Source organism: Grus americana, chromosome 3 (assembly GCF_028858705.1).
Source record: "Grus americana isolate bGruAme1 chromosome 3, bGruAme1.mat, whole genome shotgun sequence".
Taxonomy (NCBI): Eukaryota; Metazoa; Chordata; class Aves; order Gruiformes; family Gruidae; genus Grus; species Grus americana.
In genome coordinates this window covers 74549501-74567638 of record NC_072854.1, presented here as the reverse complement: position 1 = coordinate 74567638, position 18138 = coordinate 74549501, and the positions used below count along the sequence as shown (strand labels likewise).

Here is an 18138-nt window from a genome sequence, read left to right as displayed (position 1 = left end):
GTAACAGACTAAGCTTATTTAATTCTAGGCAAGACAAATGTAAGCTCCATGATTAGAAGTTTATTAGTAAACTGTGTCAAAGCTAGTCAGCACTAGCCATTCATATTCATCTCTCAACGCACATGGCTATTCCCATTCCTCCTCCTATACAGAGGGCAGCAACACCACGTTTTCCACCTGTTCGTTCCAGTGCATGTAGAAGAGTAACAAGGATACGGCAACCAGAGGCACCAAGAGGGTGGCCAAGAGCAATGGCTCCACCTTGGATATTAATCTAAAAAAAAAAAAAAAAAAAAACCCAATACAGAAGGTCAAGTTAGGAAATCTTTTAACCAGCTTAGTTGAGTTTCAACGTGAAGGGACTTCATTGGATATTGTCCAGCCTGAAACTGCTGCCACTCTTTCAAGAAGTTGAACATGGATGCAACAGCTGTTCTAATTAGTAATTCTGAAAGGGGCCCATCTTCACTCTCTGAAGGTAACAGTGATAACTGAGGTGAATTTAGGGAGGGGAGAGTAATACCTGCACTTCTTCCCATCACTGGAAGAATACAGTGGTAAATACACTTCCAGCACAAAGTTCAAATTGTGAAGTTAATTATAAGTATGCTTATAATCCACTATAATATATATAAATGTAATATGTAATCCACTATAATAAAGTTGTAGCTGGTTCAGCTGGGAACCGATGTGCCTGGCAGCAAAGCGAGGCTACAGCAGAGTCGCCTAAGGAAATGTCTCGCGGTTCCCATCCTTTTTGCTTGTGGCAAAATGATGGCAAGAGTTCACTTCCTCGGAGTACAATCCAGATGCACAGAATAGAACAACTTTGAATTACAGGAAGCAAACTAATTATGGGCTCGAATATATTCATTACCTTATCAGGATTTACTTTCAGTTCTTTTGCTATTGCAACAGATAGTGATGCAAAGGCTTCATTAATTTCAAACAGGTCAACTTGTTCCAGAGTCCAGCTGGCTTTGTCAATCTGAGAAAACAAAATAAACAGAGGCTTTATTGTCTTTTAGGTTTTCCTCAGCACCAGAGGAAACTTTTCATAAGACTTAAATGGGGTTATTTGAAGCCTCTGCTTCTGAAAAGTTGAAGGAAATGAATTTTTATAGCCCAGCTTGATGACAGAAATCTTGAAGACCACAGACAAAAATCTCAGTGTGAGCACAAGTCAGTACAATGTGCTGCAGCATGCTGGCTGCTCTTAAAAAATTGTGACTAATTCTACAGACTTATTGCTGGTGGTGCAATTGTGGGACTCCGACTGTACGTGGTACCCTTAGTTGAAGAACAAGCACTGTTTTCAAAAGCAGGTTTTAACAGATGAAAAGCAAATTGTTCAGGACGTAAGTCTGATTCCATTAGAGAGTCTCTGCTTAATACAGAATATTACACAGGAAATAGTGAAATTACCATGAGTGATTGCTGCCATATGTAACTCATCCAGTCTCTCCTGCCTTTGGGTTGAAAGTTGCCACTGAAAGCTTTTCACAGGGGCCTATTCTGGAAGGTGGTTTGGCTCACGTTTTCACTTGAGAAACTCTTGTGGTGCAACGGCCTACCTGGGTACAGGCTTAGGCATGTTTTGCATGTTTATACATATTTACTTCCACTCACTTTCTTTCTAGCAGCAATGATTTATCAGCATAATCATCTGCAGCAATGATGTTTCACAACCAGCTAGCCAGACTGGTGTATCTCCAAGACTACAGACAAGGAGAACGACCTCTTTGTACTAGGTATTACAGAGACAGTATGGAAACTGTTCACCTTCTGGGAAAAGTCTTACCTTTAAGATTTACTATGTTGTTGTAACACTAAGATGCATGGCCTGGTCATTCTCATTATGAAGTGTTACTATGAAATTCTGAAGAGATAAACTGATAATATATGGAAGTAGGAAGTGTTTGATAACACGTTACAAAGTTTACATTAAGAAGTAGCATGCCCTTTTTCAGAGTACCTATAAAATTATACATACTGTTAAATACAGCTTGTCTGTTCTACAATTCCAACTAAAAATATGTATTGTGTATACAGTTATAGCATTCTTCATTTAAAAGAACAGTTTGAGATCTGATAAGAAAAAGCTTCAGCATTACAATTTTGATTTTCAATTTTTTTTCCACAGAGCTTGGGTGAGTTCAAGTTAGGCTTCTATATTGCCAGGACATTTCAGAGATGAACAAAACAAGGCCTTTGCACAGGAAACTAAGAAGGAATACTAAAGGAAATCTATCTTTATCAGCTCTAGAAGAGCTATTTTCATGCTCAGTTTCATAGCAGTTTTAACAAATAATCAGTTGGGACTGCCATGGGCTACATCTATATTGGCAAGCAGTGTGGTAGCAAAGGAGCTGCTCGCTCGGGGTGCTTTATTTGAGACCCTTGTCCTGGGGACTGAACACAGAGTGCATCAGTGGGTGCGGTAACATTCTGAGCACATTAGGTGTGGTTCTGGAGTGCACCTCCTTGTTCAGTTTCCTCTGAAAGGAATCCAATGTGCATGCTCCAACCCTTTCGCAGGGCAAACGAAAACGCAAAGGGCACAGTCACATTTGCTAATGCAGATGCACTCGCTGGCCTCTCTCTGTGTTGTACTATTGCAAATATAATCAGGCAGCCATCTGAAAACAAACCTGGCCAGACACTGCATCAGAACCACATCATGGCAGGACCAAATCATCCCCAAATTAGGTTAGCATACACATCCATGGAATTTAATCTTTATCCTCCTAGGTTACCTAGGTGGCCTTTCACAAACCTGACTGGTGTATGCTTTGAACTCCATTCATACACCTATACGTTTACATATTTTTTTCCAACAAGTAGGTGCTAGCATGGTGGCACTAGAAATCTTAATCTTATAAACTCTCTGCTATTTTAGGTCTTGTTTCCACTTTATTTATTTTTTCTACTAAGTTTTCCTTAGAATATAGAAAACCCAAGACCCGGCCAGAAAATGAAAAGCAATTACAAGCAAGAGTTTTTAAATAATAGATACATAGATAATTACTTACAGCTTGCTTTATTGCTGAAATGGGCCCTACTCCCATTATGGAGGGATCAATACCTGTCTGAGCCCAAGATACAATCCGAGCCAAAGGCATAAGACCTCTCCTAGCAGCTTCCGATTTCTTCATTAGAATTACAGCTGCAGCTCCATCATTTATACCTGTGGAATCACAAACAACTTGTATGTATTTTTGGGGGTTTATGGCTTTTACTTGTACCACCTTTTCCTGCATAAGTGCACAATCTAGACAAAACAAAAATTGCAAATCTTTTATTAGTTTAGGTCAGTGTTGTTCAGATCAACCAAGTCTGACCTCTAACACAAACACTTAAAATGGGTAACATATCTATACCGCTGTAAACGTGACACGTTTGTGATTTCTTTGGAAAGCAGGTGTAAGAATTGAGGCACAATCTGAAAAAGGAGCACATCAGATTTATTAGGTAGACTTTGGAAGAGGCAGCATAAGGATCCGAGGAAGAAGTTTCAAAGCTGCCTGTGGCAGGACAGCTAGTCCCACAGGAGTAACGTTTTCAAATGTGAGGTGTTAAGTTTTCCTTTGTCCAGACCTGCAGTATTAGAAACCACAAGACAGCTAGTTTTAAATAGAGAGGATGTAGTTTCTATTTGTTCCAGCCCATCAAATATTGCTGTTATTGTCCAAACACTCGTATTGCTTCATAGAAAGCAAGCAAACAAAAGACAACTCATCTGTAAATAAATCCTCTACCACAGTTATATTTGAGTTCTACCTATGCTGCCAAATGCACTGCCATTTTCTGCAAAATATATTCAGCAGTAACCGCACGGCAACCAATGCCTCGCAGAGACCCTGCCCTGAGCCACAAGCAGCTACTGTTCTGTTCCGTTTCTGTTTTAGCCAGACGGACCAACCTGAAGCATTAGCTGCTGTCACTGTCCCAGTTCCATCTGTCAGGAAACAGGGCTTTAACTTTGCCATTGTTTCCAAGTTGCTCCCATGTCGAGGGTGTTCATCTGTTTTAACTTCTATAGGACCTGCAAAACAGCATTATACTCAAAGGAGAGTCTAACCACACACGTCTCCAACTGAAAGGTGGCACAAACAACAAGCTGACATATGCCATATATATGCCATATTCCTTTTAACCAACAAGCCATTCTGATGTCAGAGACAGCTTCCAACTCAGGGCAGTTTAACAAATCCTCTAACCCTCCAGCTGCTTCTAGCAGGACAGACAGACAGGTTTTCCAAGACAAACACGAACAACTAAAATACTGTCTAGTACAAAACCAGATCTTGTTCTTGCTGTTCCTAAGCCAAGAGCTTCTCTTCCAAGCAGAAGGCTATCTTCCGAATGATTCTTGTAGGAATCTCATTGCAAAGAGTAGTCAAGTGTCATTAAATATTATTATCTAAACTGGTATCAGGAAAGCCCTTCATTAGTTTGTAACTGGCCAGGACAGCTGACCCAAACTGGCCAAAGGGATATTCCATACCATATGACATGCTCCGTATATAGCTGAGGGGTGGGCCGGGAGGCGGTGCAGCTCAGGAACTAGCTGAGCATCAGCTTCTGGTGGTGAGAAACTGTGCTGTGCATCACCTGTTTTGCATATTCTTTTATCATCATCATCATTATTGTTATTTTCCTTTTCTGTTCTACTAAACTGTCTTTATCTCAACCCATGAGTTTTACCTTTTTTTTTTTCTTTTCAATTCTCTCCCCCATCCCACCTGGGGGGAGGTGGGGAGTGAATAAACAGCTGTGTGGCTGTTGTAGCTGCCCGGGTTAAACCACTCCATGGGGGAATTCCCCTGCTCTAGAAACAGCCCTTTGGCTCAAGCACCAAAATAGGTCTGTTTATATCCCTAGCAGACCTAAAGAGAAGCATACCTAATATATGTAACCTGACCTAGTTAATTAACTAGTAACCCTAATTATTGCCACTGTGTATTTTACTAGGTGGGCATGGTGGGCCAGATCAACATGACTGTTTAAGTTTGGTGCAGCAGGAGTCCAACTAAACAAAAAAAAAAAATACTGATTTTGGTACCATATCCAAGCCTATGCTAAGTCGGCAGTTTGCCTGAGTAGTAATTACATCTCCACTAAAACATAGTAATAGTATTTGCAGACAGCTACATTTAGATATTCCACATTCATGTTGCTTCTCTCTCATTTAAAAAATAACCACTGAAAGTTGAAAAAGAGAGCAGCAGGCTACATGCTTACAGAACAGCTTACAGAAAAGGCTGCATAAGTGGGAATCCATCCACTGATTATAGAAAACATCGTAGAAAACAGATTTTTTCTTTAAAATCAGCTCTCACTATCCATTCACACCTACCTTTTTTAGAAGGTACAAGAACAGGAACAATTTCTTTAGTAAAATAGCCAGCTTTCTGTGCTGCCTCTGCCCTGTTTTGTGACTGTACAGCAAGTTGGTCTTGTTCCCCTCTGCTGATTTGCCACTGATTGGCCACATTTTCAGCTGAAATAGAAACAAAATGCAAATTGCCACCAGGAAATGCTAAAATTTTAAGTTGTAAAATTGTAAGCACAAAGGTAATCATTAATGTTTGCCGTAGCAAGCAACTAAGCTTGTCGAACAGTTTTCGTTCTGATTTCCTCATTTTGTTTGCTCATGATTCTCTACTATATTTTCTTTTAAGGGTGAAAATTTCTATGCAGGATCTCCTCCCAGATGTTACATCAAGTTAAATACAAATGCAAACAAGCTTTTCTAGTTTATTGCTTCTCTGGATTATCATGTTCAGATCTCTGTACAGTGAATTCAGAGGAGGGAACAGTTCTGAAGTTACTCTGTTTCGTAAGCAGGGTCTGAAAAAGCAGTTTGCTGACTATCCAATCCAGGGTGCAATAACCTGAAGTTGCAGAACCATGTGCATCCACAGTATGCTCTACCTAATTCCCCCCCCACTGTAAATCTGTGCTGCTGAATGCTCCAGTTACATACAGAGATTATTTTGTTTGTTTATCCTGAAATTAAATTAAATTGCTCAGATGCAAAAGAGATGCAGTGAGATTAGATCAGACAGAAAAAAAAAGAAACAACAAAACAACAAACCAGTAGCTTTACTAACAAAGCAGAAAATGCCCTCAATGCCTTTCAATATTAGGGATTTTTTTTCCTTTTCACGACTACAATTTAAGGACAACTTGAAACACCTTATTTGAAACTTCAGATTTCTGAAATTTCCTATTAGTGAATTATTCCCCTCTCCCCAGTTAACCATAACCATTTCATTTTCTGGACTGTCACCACTTACCTGTTATACCCATATGATACTGATAAAAAGCATCTGTAAGGCCATCGAGGATTATAGTGTCCTGCAAAGAGGCCTCTCCCATTTTCACCCCAGCTCGCATGTGAATGACATGAGGAGCCTGCAAGAAGGTATTTTGAGAGGAGTTATATGTTCTATACCTCCAATTCGTGATACAGCCAGACAGCTAAAGAGACAGACCCCTGCCTTGTGGCTGCAGGTAGCTACCCCAAATCTCAGCAGTCTCCCCATATGCCCGCTCTGTCTCCCCCTCCAGAGTCTGCCAGCTGACTTGGTCTGTTTGGCCCGTGCATTTCCCAGGAGCAGATCACCAAGCAGCATTTTATCTCCACAGATGGAATCAATCATCCCTGGGGCCGTACAGCCGTGGGTTCCCCATCCTACCAGTCTGCTCTAGGTAGTTCCAGATCGCGCTCCACTGCCAGGGAACGTCAACGTCACTCTCAGCACAGGCAGCGAGCGAGCCCCAGCAGAAGACATGACTCCCTTGTTAGGGATCAGATCACCGGCCCTGTGCCATTCCTCGATATAGCCTTGGGATCAACACCTTGAAATAAAAGCGCCTCACTTCCTTTCCAAGCTCAAATTGCTTGGTGAACAATTCCAGTTATTCCTTCTTTGGGCTTCTTGCAACACAAAGAATGCTGTCTATTGCCAGTTGTTATAAGCAAATCATTCACCACAACAGGGCTAGAAGGATATTAAAATGGAATTTTAAATGTGGCATGTATTTGCATGGCATCTTTTCAGTAACTTAAAAAAAAAAAGCTACTGAAGTCAATTGTTGCATGTATAAATCCATTCTGAGTGCAGAAACCAAAGCTACTCTTTCAACCTGCCTCCAGAGTTAGCCTAGAAATCCACGGTTTCAACATAACTTAATGCTGTTTGATCCCAGTAAGCCAGCACAATGTGAGTGCAACCGTTTGCTTTACCTTGCTCATACTTTCCATGCCTCCTGCAACCACGATGCTGGAGTCTCCCGTCAGAATGGACTGAGCAGCCAGACATACTGCTTTCAAGCCTGACCCACAGATCATCTGGCAGCTCCAGGCAGGGACAGAGTAAGGGATTCCCGCAGCAACACTCGCCTGCCGGACGGGGTTCTGGCCAGCACCTGCAGGAACAGGCAGCATTTTTCCTTTGTTCTTAAAAAACAAATGTCGGCCTTGTCACTTTTCACAACAGGTACCCCAATTCCACCAAAATTTAGAGCTCACTCCTATTTTCAGTTGGTAGATAGAGAAGTTCCTAGTGGTAATCTGTAAACAGGAGCTCAGTTACCTCTGTCATTTATATCGTTGATCAATAAAATACCTGCAAGATCAGGGGCTTGCTAATGATAGTTTTGTATCTGCAACTCTGCTTTTGATGGCAGGTCAGATGAAATAGCAACTTCAAATTAGCACTGGCCTGTTGTACATGTCTAAGATGAGAGATAATTTAAATTGCTACTCGCTAAAGGGTTTCTTTTTGACATCTTCTGTACATCACCAGCAGGCAACTTTCCCTAAAAGTTCCTATGGAAACCAAAAGCACCATTATGCAAGGACAGTCCTGAAAGCTTCCATTCTTTGTTGTAATCCTGATGGAGAGAATAGGAGCGCTATATTCAAAGAAAACATTCTTCATCTGCATCTCCCCAGGCCAAAGTAATACCAGCTCTTTGTATGCAAAGAAACAGATAAGGAGAGCACATCATTCAGGGAGCTAAAAATATACAGGAATCTGGATCAGCTCTAAGTAAGACAAAAATATTTATTTCCTTTATTTTCTTCCTCCATCTTTAAAATACAAACCTGCCCTATGACTCTGCTGATTAAACATTACCCTGGAAAAAGCCAGGGACCATTCAAATCAAACAATTCCCTATCAGCCACGTTTTCATCAAATCAAAATATTTGCCTCCAAGCAAGTGGCATCACAGATCTTGCAGATAAACACAAATGCAGGCCTCGCTCTTAAAATCTCAGAGTTGCTGTTACTTATGATATTAAATTTACAACAGGCGATGATGTGAGGGAAGGGATGCTGGAACAAAGAAAAGAAACTGACTTTCACACATAGGCTGTTAGCTACTTCGGGCATTTAAAAAACCCAAACGATGCCCCCACCCCATCCTTCCCAAAAACCCGGCCATGGGTTTGGTCACCCAGACCGCCCGGAGCAGCGGCCGGGATGCCGCCCAAGTCCTTTGTTAATGCATCGCGCTCTTAATGGCGAGGAACGACGTTCCGAAACGTGCAACCTCATTCCGCGGGGCAACGCAGGAGGGATGCGGCCGCGGAGAGGAAGGACCCGCCCAGCGACCCCCGGCCGCGGGAACAGGGCTCTCCGCCGCCGCCCGTACCTGCGGTGAGGACGTGCCCCAGGATCACCTCCGACACATCGGTGGGGGCCAGCCCGGCCCGCCGCAGCACCTCCCGGATGACGGCGGCCCCCAGTTCGTGCGCCGGCAGCGCGGACAGGCCGCCGTTGAAGGAGCCTGTGCGGACAGAGAGGGAGAGAGCTCAGCACCGGCCCCGAGGGCACACGCGGCCACGGGAAGGGGGGGGGGGGCACCCGCCGCCCGGCCCCGGGAGGGACACCCGCCCCCCGGCCCCTCACCGACGGCGGTCCTGGCGGCGGAGACGAAGACAACGGGGTCCGCGCTCATGGCGGCAGCAGTGGCGGGCGCGGAGAGGGAGCGGTGGCCGCGGCCGGAACGCGAGCGGAGGCGGTGAGGAGCGGCGGCCGCGGCCGGAACGCGAGCGGAGCCGGCGCCGGGGCCGCCCCTCGCGTGTTGCCGGTCCCGCCTCTCGCTGCCGGGATTGGGGGCGGGATGAGGGAGCTCGCACGGGTGATTCGCGGCCGGGCCTCTGGGGAGAGTGGGGAGAGCGAGGAGGCAGGCCGGCCGGCGGCGGGGCCCACTCGTGCCCCGGGTATCGGTGGCGTAAGTGCGTCCTCTGCCACGTCCCCCCCGGAGGCGGTGAGAAAACCAGCCGTGCCGCCGCCCGCCCGGCCCGGGGCTGCTGCGCGCTCCTGGGGGCGGTCGCTGCCGGGTGCCCCCTCCCGCCAACGCACCCGGGCGCTGGTCAGCGCCTTTGGCAACTCTTGCTAATGGTCAGTTTAACTTTTTACAAAATAAAGCATGCAGATCAAATGCTTTATTGTTACATGGTGCCTTACAGGCAGTTTGTTTATTTCATGGTGGCATTTCATGGGATCTATGTGTGCAGGAAAAAACCCGACAAAATAATAAACTACACAAAATCGCCTATCACTGTTTGATCTGCTCAGCAACAGTTACTGACACCCAGAGATTACTAACACCCAACACACGTCTTTTTTCTAACACATTTATGTGTTTTCAGCACAGGCAGTACTATGTTGCTGGCCCAAGAGCCGTTCCCGACTGACCTGTGGAAGGATGCAAGCAGGGGACTACTCCCAGGCCGCCTCTGTGGGAGAAAGCTGGGGTGGCCGAGAGGGACGGGGTGCTGGGAGCAGGAGCTCCCTGCCTGCCCAGGAGGCAGAGGCTGGAAGGAGAGGAGGCAGCAGCAGCCATGGCTGCAACCCTTAGCAGGGTGGGCAGGCGGGGATGTTTGTCGATGGGGAAATGTAGCTGGGATTTGAGGTGGGGAGCAACAATATTAAGACATTTGGAGAAAGAAGGGACAATAAAGGGAGAAACCAAGGGCATAAGTCAAAGAAAGTAACAGCAGTAAAAAAAAAAAAAAAAAAAAGGATAGAGGGCTAAAATCACTCTTCTGTCATAGAATCATGGACTGGTTTGGGTTGGAATGGACCTTAAAGACCATCTAGTTCCAACCCCCCTGCTGTGGGCAGGGACACCCTCCACCAGACCAGGTTGCCCAAAGCCCCATCCAGCCTGGCCTTGAACACTGCCAGGGATGGGGCATCCACAACCTCTCTGGGCAACCTGTTCCAGTGCCTCACCACCCTCACAGTAAAGAATTTCTTTCTAACATCTAATCTATCTTCTGTCTCACAGCCTTGACCTTCAGTCCTTACTCCTTCCTGTGCTGCCTCGTTCACAGAACGGGTACTTGGCGTAATGGATGCACTAGCCAAAGCACCGCATTGAAGTTGCAACTGAAGGCCAAGAAAACGGTTAGAAAATGTGTCGTTGCTCCTACCTTAGCTAGAGCATTAACAAAGTTGGGGGAGTATATTTTTTATCACCGTAGTAAAATTTGGTCAGGTTTTGGGGGAAAAAAAAGGTACAAATTAAATCCCAGAAAAGCCCATAGTGTGAGGTGACAAACACTGACAAACATATATGACAGCAGATGCACCAATACACCTGTGATCACATTCTGCACATTGGCTAATCTGAACTTGGTGGTATTAAATCTGCATGCATAAAATGTATCTGAACCTTCTGTGTGGAAACCCTGAGCAACAGCAGTAATACATTACCCAAGTTGGATTCCTCTGGCTCCTGTTAGTCACTGTTCTTCCTTTATATTGTAAAAAGCTACATCACTACTATATAGGAAAAAAAAATCCCCACACTTCAACTATGGAAAGCAAAACCATTAGCCTAGATTTCACCAATAACTCTGTTAAACCACACTGGTCAGAGTAACTTCATCACTCAAAGCAGGGTTATCCTTTCAGAGAGTTCAGTCTGACTGAAGGATGAGACCAAAGGAGGGAACTGTTTGTGATAAGGTTTCTGCAATTACTTCAGGGTTTCCAGCTTTTAGCAAGAGAAGAATCCCCTCAGATGCCTTAAGGAAAAGAAATCTCTGGAGGATCCTGCAGGCAGTTAGATCCTTTGGTGGACCAGTCTCCTAAGGATGCATTAATAGGCAACAGGCATGCCCACAGCTTTTTTTTAATGATGCTGTGCACCCAGGGCAGGTGATAACACCTAAGACAGACCTCAGATTAAATCTGGATGGGAAAAACATGTTTGGTGTCTTTTCAAAAGACTCATCGGTAAGTAATTAGTAGCTCTACCATACAAGCAAAGCTCAGGAATATATGATTCTAAGCAATAGAGTGACTTTTAGAGAAATATTGTAGAGTTCCTGAGCAACACTATCAGACTGAAAGTAGTCTCTGCATCTTTTAAAAATTCAGTAGGGAAGGAGTTATTACTCATGTATAAGGGCAGCACCAAGTAACGTAGTTTATCAACTGTATTGTATAACAATACGTCCTTCTTAATGTAATATTTGACTGATTACAACGTAAGGCCATCAATGCAAATACAAAATCAATAATGTAAGATCAGCTCAGAGTAACACTAAACATTAGCAGGTGTGCAAAGTCCAAAACCGACAATACAACTGAAGTAAGCCTTATAGACAGGATTCCCTTGCATTTAAAACTTTGCAAGTGTCACCATAAATACTGAATAGAACATAAAGCGAGGCTTCAGCCCCTTCCCTCCGCACGCTTCACCTTTAATCCACTAACAGACAGAAAGAGTTGGAATGTGAAGCAGGCCCAGGGACTTCAGGCCAGCTCACCCTGAAGAGCTGACGCGCTGCACCTTTGCTCTCAGCAGATCTGTTTTGCAACTCGACACGAGTGACGGACCAGGCTGCAATGTTGGGCCGCCCTGAAACAACAAAGATGAGTGAGTTTTATCTTGGTATCTTTATCAGACTTGCAGTACCCTATTCAACTCTGCTTGGACGGTGTCCAGGATTGAGATCCAAATGCATAAAAGGGACACGTAAAGGAACAAAATAACGTAGCAATTGCACAAAGGCAAATAATTATGAAACGTATATGGTACAGATCAAAGTTAAGTTACTTAAATGTAGAAAAAAACCCCCACCTATTAAATATGACCAGGCAGCTGTGCTTTCAAATTCAGTGTAGTTAATGAGCAGCATAATACTCAATAGCAAACTACTGCCCTATGCTGGTACATTTTACCATTTCTTGGAAATCTAAGCTCTGGGAAATTAAGCTGGTCAGTAAAATTTAGGACATCAATTCGGAACGGAGAGTTTACTTGCTATCAGTGAAAGAGTAAGGCTATGTTGCACAAAGTTTATTTATTACCTTTCTATGAACACAATGAAATAGACTTGTGCCTTACGTGAAATACTCAAAGTGCAAAGATTTTGGCATTTTCGTTTGGTAACGATGGCTCAGTTTTCTTAGACATAGGCTAAAATTTACAGCATTTCAGTGTTCACTAATTTACTCTTCTGGTAAAAACTGTTTTCTAAATTTAACCTTTAGAGATCAGTGTTGTTACCAAAATGTGAAATCCTTGGTTTTTACCATAAATCTGACACTTGGTTTGTGAATATTTACAAAACTGCTTTTGTTGGGGATGTGAGTTTGATAAAAACTAAGCTGCACCTTTCATAGGCAAAAAAATGCAAAGAACAATTACTTTAAATTCATAAATCTTGATGGGAGATCATCCTATAATTTTAAAAAACCCTTCATTTTACAACTTTCCTGTAATAGGAAATTCCCTAGTCTTTAAAATCTTATACACAAATAATGATAGTAGTATCTGCTTTGTTGGGATCCTTACAGAAAAAAAAAACACAGGGGATTCCTCAGGGAAGGAGATGTGGCTCCTCTCCATCGCCACTGATGTTGCCTTGCATCATTCCGTACTGTAAAGCCAGAAGAAACTACTGTGTTCCTCTGGTCACTCGTGGAGGTACAACATTATTCCCGTCCTCATCAGTGTTCTGTTGAACACAGCAGCTGTGCAGGAACACTCACAGCAGTGAAATAAGCAAATGCCAACGTGTTCCCATGATCCGGACGTAAGTGTGAAGCAGAAGTGATCCATCTTCATATTTTATGGAACTGGCCCTTTGCTGTAGGGTATGATATTTATGATACTTAATGTCAAATAACTGGCCAACATTTGGGACTTCTGCTACTAATAGTGGTAAGAGTATCCTTCTTTTTCTTATTTTTGTCTTTTTATTCTTGGCAGCAGCATGGAACACACTTGACTACTTTTGCAGGAGTGTACACTAAAACCAGTGTCATCAAAGACAGGAGTCAAACCTTGTCACAGTAATTATGTAAGACACCTCATGATCCTTGATAATTTGGGGTCCATAGTTCTTATCTGAGATCATTTAAGAGGCATTTGCCCTTTAGATACAGGTTTTCTGTGCTTTGTCTGTGTTTGATATTACTTTTATTCCTGATAGGGAATAGGAACTGTTCTTTGGTTGGTCTAAGCAAAAAGCCAGTGTTTTGCTCTTTGACAAAGGGACAGCAAAGTCACCCTTTTTTTCTCCTTAAAAAAAAATTAAATCAGCTACCAAAACAAGTAAGCTCAACAACATCATTTCATGAAAACCAGAGCCTTTTTCACTTGGGAAAGATCTGAGGAAGCCTTTCCCTTTCTCCACATACTGTGACATTGTGTCAGGATACATAAGGCGCTCAGGCTTGCTGAGCACCATTAGTACCTTTCTCAGATCTAGAAAGACAATTCTTTCTTCTTCCAGGTTTTCTTACCAGTGGCTTGACACTCAGCTGTCTATGGTTAAGTTCAGCACATAGGGTACGCCTCAAAGAACAAACTGTTTTCCCACTGAGGATGAGATTTATATTTTCTGAAATTCCTCAACCTCAAACTCCAACCTGACTGATTGGGTCCTTGGAAATCAAGTTCCTGATAGGCAAAAAGTGTTCTTGGCTGCGTTAAAAGCAATCTGTGTTTTCCTTGAATCTATTTTTGTCAGGGAAAGCTCATAATCTAATCAGTGTTTAATAAATAATGCTGTCTTTCCCTCAGACAGAAAAACCTTTGCATTATTAAAACCATCATGGCCTTTCTATGGCTTAAAAAAAGGTATAGTAAATACCTGGGTTTTATCCTTAGCAACTATATGCACACCTGTACTTCAAATGCAAGCTTGCAGTACTTATCAAGCATCCCAAACCTGAATTTGAGTCACCATTTGGCTATAATTGTATCTTGATTGATGGTCAGTCAGGGGATGCCTTCAGGAGAGGCTCTGGAGTTCACTCACCACTGTGATCAGCCCCTAACAGGAACAAAATTCCTGACCACTGTGTTGCAGACACCAATTCACAGCTGTGCCGTAGCACCACAAGTGCTGCCATCTTGGAGACGAGAGCTGCAAATCAAATTGGCTCTGTGTATGTTATAATACTGCTGAGTTTGTATGTTTTCATGGAGTCTTTTATATATATATAATTGTAAAAGAAGTACTGGTAATTAAAAGAGAAGTCCTTACAAGAGCTTTCTGAAGAATTTCTAATTACTTTTCCTTTAAATATGGAAGAAATATATGTGATAATTCCAGTAAGATCCTTAAAAACATCTTATCGGGGATACAAAGCAAGCATTAAGCCTGCAGCCGAGTCTTCAGGAAGCTTCTGTAAGAAAGGGAGAGTTCATGGATGTCAAATTTGGGCTTTTTGCTGCCCAGATCTTTACCCAGTAGTTACCCGAAGGACGTCTCTGCTACCACTCACTTTCCTCACCGTGCAGCAATCCATACATTTTACGTCCCGTCCCCCCCCCGCAGGCTACAGCACCCTTTTATATTGCCCCCCCTCTGCTCCAGCAGCAGATGTACCGCTGTTTTGCTTTCCTCCGCCTCACGTCCTTACAAGTCAAGGACAACCTTTGCAAGAGCTGATTAGCCTTTCTTTAGTTCCTGATGTTTTAAGGTATTTTAAAATGCTAAGAAATGTACGTAACGCTACTCCAAACATTTTTATTTCTTCTGAGCAACACTTTATCTCCTTTTTTTTCCCTACTTCCTACCTTTGCTGACCCGCAGGCTGTTACGTTACGAGTCCTTTATACCAGTAAATAGCCTTCCCGGCAGGTTTCCCGCCCGGGGCGGTGCAGCCGTGAGGAGCGGGGGGCGGGGGAGGGGCCGTCCCGGGGCAACGTGCGCAGACACGCGCTCGGGCTGCGCAGCGCCCCCTCGCGGCCGCCGCGCCGTCCCTCCCCACGCGAGGGCGTGACAGACTGCGAACAGAAAAAGAAAGGGGGGGGGGAAAGAAAATTAAAGGTTGCAAACAGCATCCGCCTAAGTGAAGGAGCGCGTCAGTGTTTGCGTTGTTCCAGCTGGCTTCCAAACCTAACCAAGGGGCGAAAAGGAAACCCAAAACTGAGCAGGTAAAAAACAATTGCAAGCATCATCCAGCTAATGGGTGGTTAATTTAATGAACACACGCTGTCATACAAGGAACCTACAACCCGCTGAGACAACACAAACAGATTTAAAACAAAGCTGAGAACCGTTTCCATGAATATCCTGAGTGGGCCCGGGCGTGAAAGCGTCGCCGGCACGAGGGCGGCAGTGGTGTGGGAGCGTGGGGATCACTCGAACGCCAAACGACGGCCTTGGTGGGACACTCTTCCTCTTTTAATCAACTTCTGCATCAAAGCCAAACGTAGAAGAGAGAGAGTCTGCAATCATTTTACCGTACAATTCACATGACTTCTTAAACAGAGATAGAAACACAATAGACTCAATGAAAGCGCAGTGGTTATTGTCACCTTAAACATTTATTTCTTATGTTTAATTACAGCAAGCTGTACTGCCCACACGTTTGTAATCTGGTTCCTACTTCATCTTATCATTATTGATGAATGAATATATGAATTTTGCTTTTTTGTTGGTGCTTGGACAGATCGTTACATGTCCTCTCATCTGAGGGTAATGATGCTGCTGGGTGCTATGCTAGCACCTATTCAAAAAGCAAAGTTACTCCCCTTATCATGCTGTAAACACAACCCAATGCAGGTGTCAACATGTTTATTCCAGCAGCACCAAAAAATCCCAGGTTAGTTCTCATTGTGTTAGGTGATGTACAAAGAGAATAAGAGACTATTGCAGTTGAATGTCCTCTTCCCAAGAGTATCAGAGGACCGATTAACAAATTATTGCTCTTATTTTCTCAAACAAAAACTGTAAGTGTAGGCTGATAATTACCAGATTAACATGAAGGGACAGAAAGAAGGCAGGCTAGAATATAAAGCTCTGGCGACCGATTCCTCTTACCTGTAGATGTCTCTGGCTGGCTGACTCTTGCTCAGCTAGCATGTTTCCCACAAATGTAATCTACACTTGTAAAGATAAATTTTAAATAACTAAGTGCTGACAAGGGGTAAAATAAAAAAAAAAGGCAGCAGGAATATTTTCTACATGCTCATGAACACAAACAACAGACACCGGTGGAAGGTTTAAGGTCCCGCAACTTACAGTGTATCTGAGCTAGACCTTTATTTGTACTATCAAAAAGACACAAGGGAGGCTGGGTTTCTGAACATAATAAAGAATAGCCAAATTCCAGGCAGCTATTGGGAGATCTTGTGTTTAAACTGGCACTGATATACAGAAAACATTAGGCAATTTATATAGAGAATAGAAATACACAGACCGGAAACAGCCTTAAGTACAACTTGGCATCCCTTTTATACAGAAAAAGTTTCAATTTCTTGTCCTACTTGGCTTATAAGCATTTTTACTATTGTGATGGTTACATTTGTGCATGAGGAAACCAAGTCAATTTGCTACATCAATGTTCATATTAAGGACTACTCTTGTATTTCAGCGCCTCATCCATGCTACCATATGCTGTGGTGGCTTCATCTGTTAATTGGTATCTTGAAAGCTTAAAACAAATACCTGCAAGGTATTTTCAGGGGAAGCCAGAGGCAGGAGCAGGAAACCCAGAACGGTAATCACAACGTATCTTTTTCAGTTCAAAAATAAGAGTTCAAAGTAATTCAGGCTGTCTGTCCTTGTGGTCACTAATTACATGATCCTTACCCCTTCTTGGGGTAACCATGTCAGATCACTTGTAGCACAGCTTGGTCTTCAAAATGTTTCAAGCTCTTACTGACAATCTGTGTGGGGACAGGTACAGATGTGGGGACACGTACATTGGCATCTCTTCTGTAGGAAATATTCTTTCTGCTACCAGTAAATCATGACAGCCTATTTCTGGAGCATCTTCAACAGCAACGCAGTGAGTGACAACCAATTACACCTCTGCAACCCTGCTGACAGGCTAATTTACCCCACAGCAGCTTTATGACTCGGCTGGCAAGAGGGGAATGCATTTATTTGTCCTAATAACATTGCTTGAGAAATCATGCTAATAAGTAAGAAAGATAAGTTAAACTTTAAAGTAGCAGCTCAGTGCTAGACTGCAATTAAGTGCAAACAGTATGCTTTACTCTTTATTTTTCCCAAATGCAAAAACTGAAGTTTAGTTTCTTTGGGAGCAACTGCAGTTTACCTCCCTTTTCTTTCACTGCCCATTGATGACATTGACTTGCACCGACACTACCGAGCTCGCTTCAGCCGAATGAAAACGATCGTTCCCCGGCCTGGCAGACGGGCAGAAAGCCCTACAAGTCACGCTGGGACCCTGGAGCCCACCTCGCCCGTTATTAACTGCTACGTGCAGTTTTCCTTTCCAGAGCTGCCCTCTCTTCCGACAGCCTGCCGGGAAGGCGCCCGAGCAGCTTTCCCAGGAGGCCGCCCGGGGCTCCCGCCACTGCTCCCCGTCAGCTGGTTTCACGGGTGAGGCTGCGGCGGAGGGCGTGGGGCGGCGTGGGGCAGCGTGCCTCCAGTCCCTCCGTTCCGGCCGACGACGGCGCCTCCCCTCGCCAGGTGCCGCGCAGCGCCCGTATCCTTCCGCCCGCCCCAGGATGCCCCGCGGCTCGCTGTCCGCCGCGCGCTCCCCCGCCCCTCCTCGCTGCGTTTTTAACTGACAGGCTTTAAACCAACGTTCAAGTAACCCCAGGAAGCCGCCGCGCCGGCAAGGCAGGGGCACCCCGACACGGCCTTGGGGCGAGCTCTCCAGAGGCAGG

General features: G+C 44.1%; 1 protein-coding gene and 2 long non-coding RNA genes across 5 annotated transcripts; 1 reads left to right on the top strand and 2 right to left on the bottom strand.

The window, feature by feature from the left end:
• Positions 1-40: 40 nt before the first annotated feature.
• ACAT2 (acetyl-CoA acetyltransferase 2) lies at positions 41-10036 on the bottom strand. The gene is made up of 9 exons (XM_054820268.1): positions 8928-10036; positions 8671-8805; positions 7256-7437; positions 6303-6420; positions 5360-5503; positions 3923-4045; positions 3033-3187; positions 878-988; positions 41-274 (listed from the first exon to the last, which is right to left on the bottom strand). Exons 1-9 carry the CDS (start codon positions 8974-8976, stop codon positions 107-109), a joined length of 1185 nt encoding a protein of 394 aa, XP_054676243.1. The 5' UTR covers positions 8977-10036; the 3' UTR covers positions 41-106.
• On the top strand, positions 9308-12973 carry LOC129204383 (uncharacterized). Its single transcript, XR_008576351.1, has 4 exons — positions 9308-9422; positions 10315-10433; positions 11842-11913; positions 12837-12973. It is a non-coding gene; the product is annotated as an uncharacterized LOC129204383 (long non-coding RNA).
• On the bottom strand, positions 10811-18025 carry LOC129204382 (uncharacterized). Of its 3 annotated transcripts, XR_008576350.1 has the most exons (6): positions 16319-18025; positions 15553-15690; positions 15070-15279; positions 14534-14675; positions 12835-13129; positions 10811-11895 (listed from the first exon to the last, which is right to left on the bottom strand). It is a non-coding gene; the product is annotated as an uncharacterized LOC129204382 (long non-coding RNA). The 3 variants fall into 3 exon arrangements; XR_008576349.1 differs by lacking the exon at positions 12835-13129; XR_008576348.1 differs by lacking the exons at positions 12835-13129; positions 14534-14675 and having other exon boundaries at positions 16319-18024.
• Between the last annotated feature and the right edge of the window lie 113 nt (positions 18026-18138).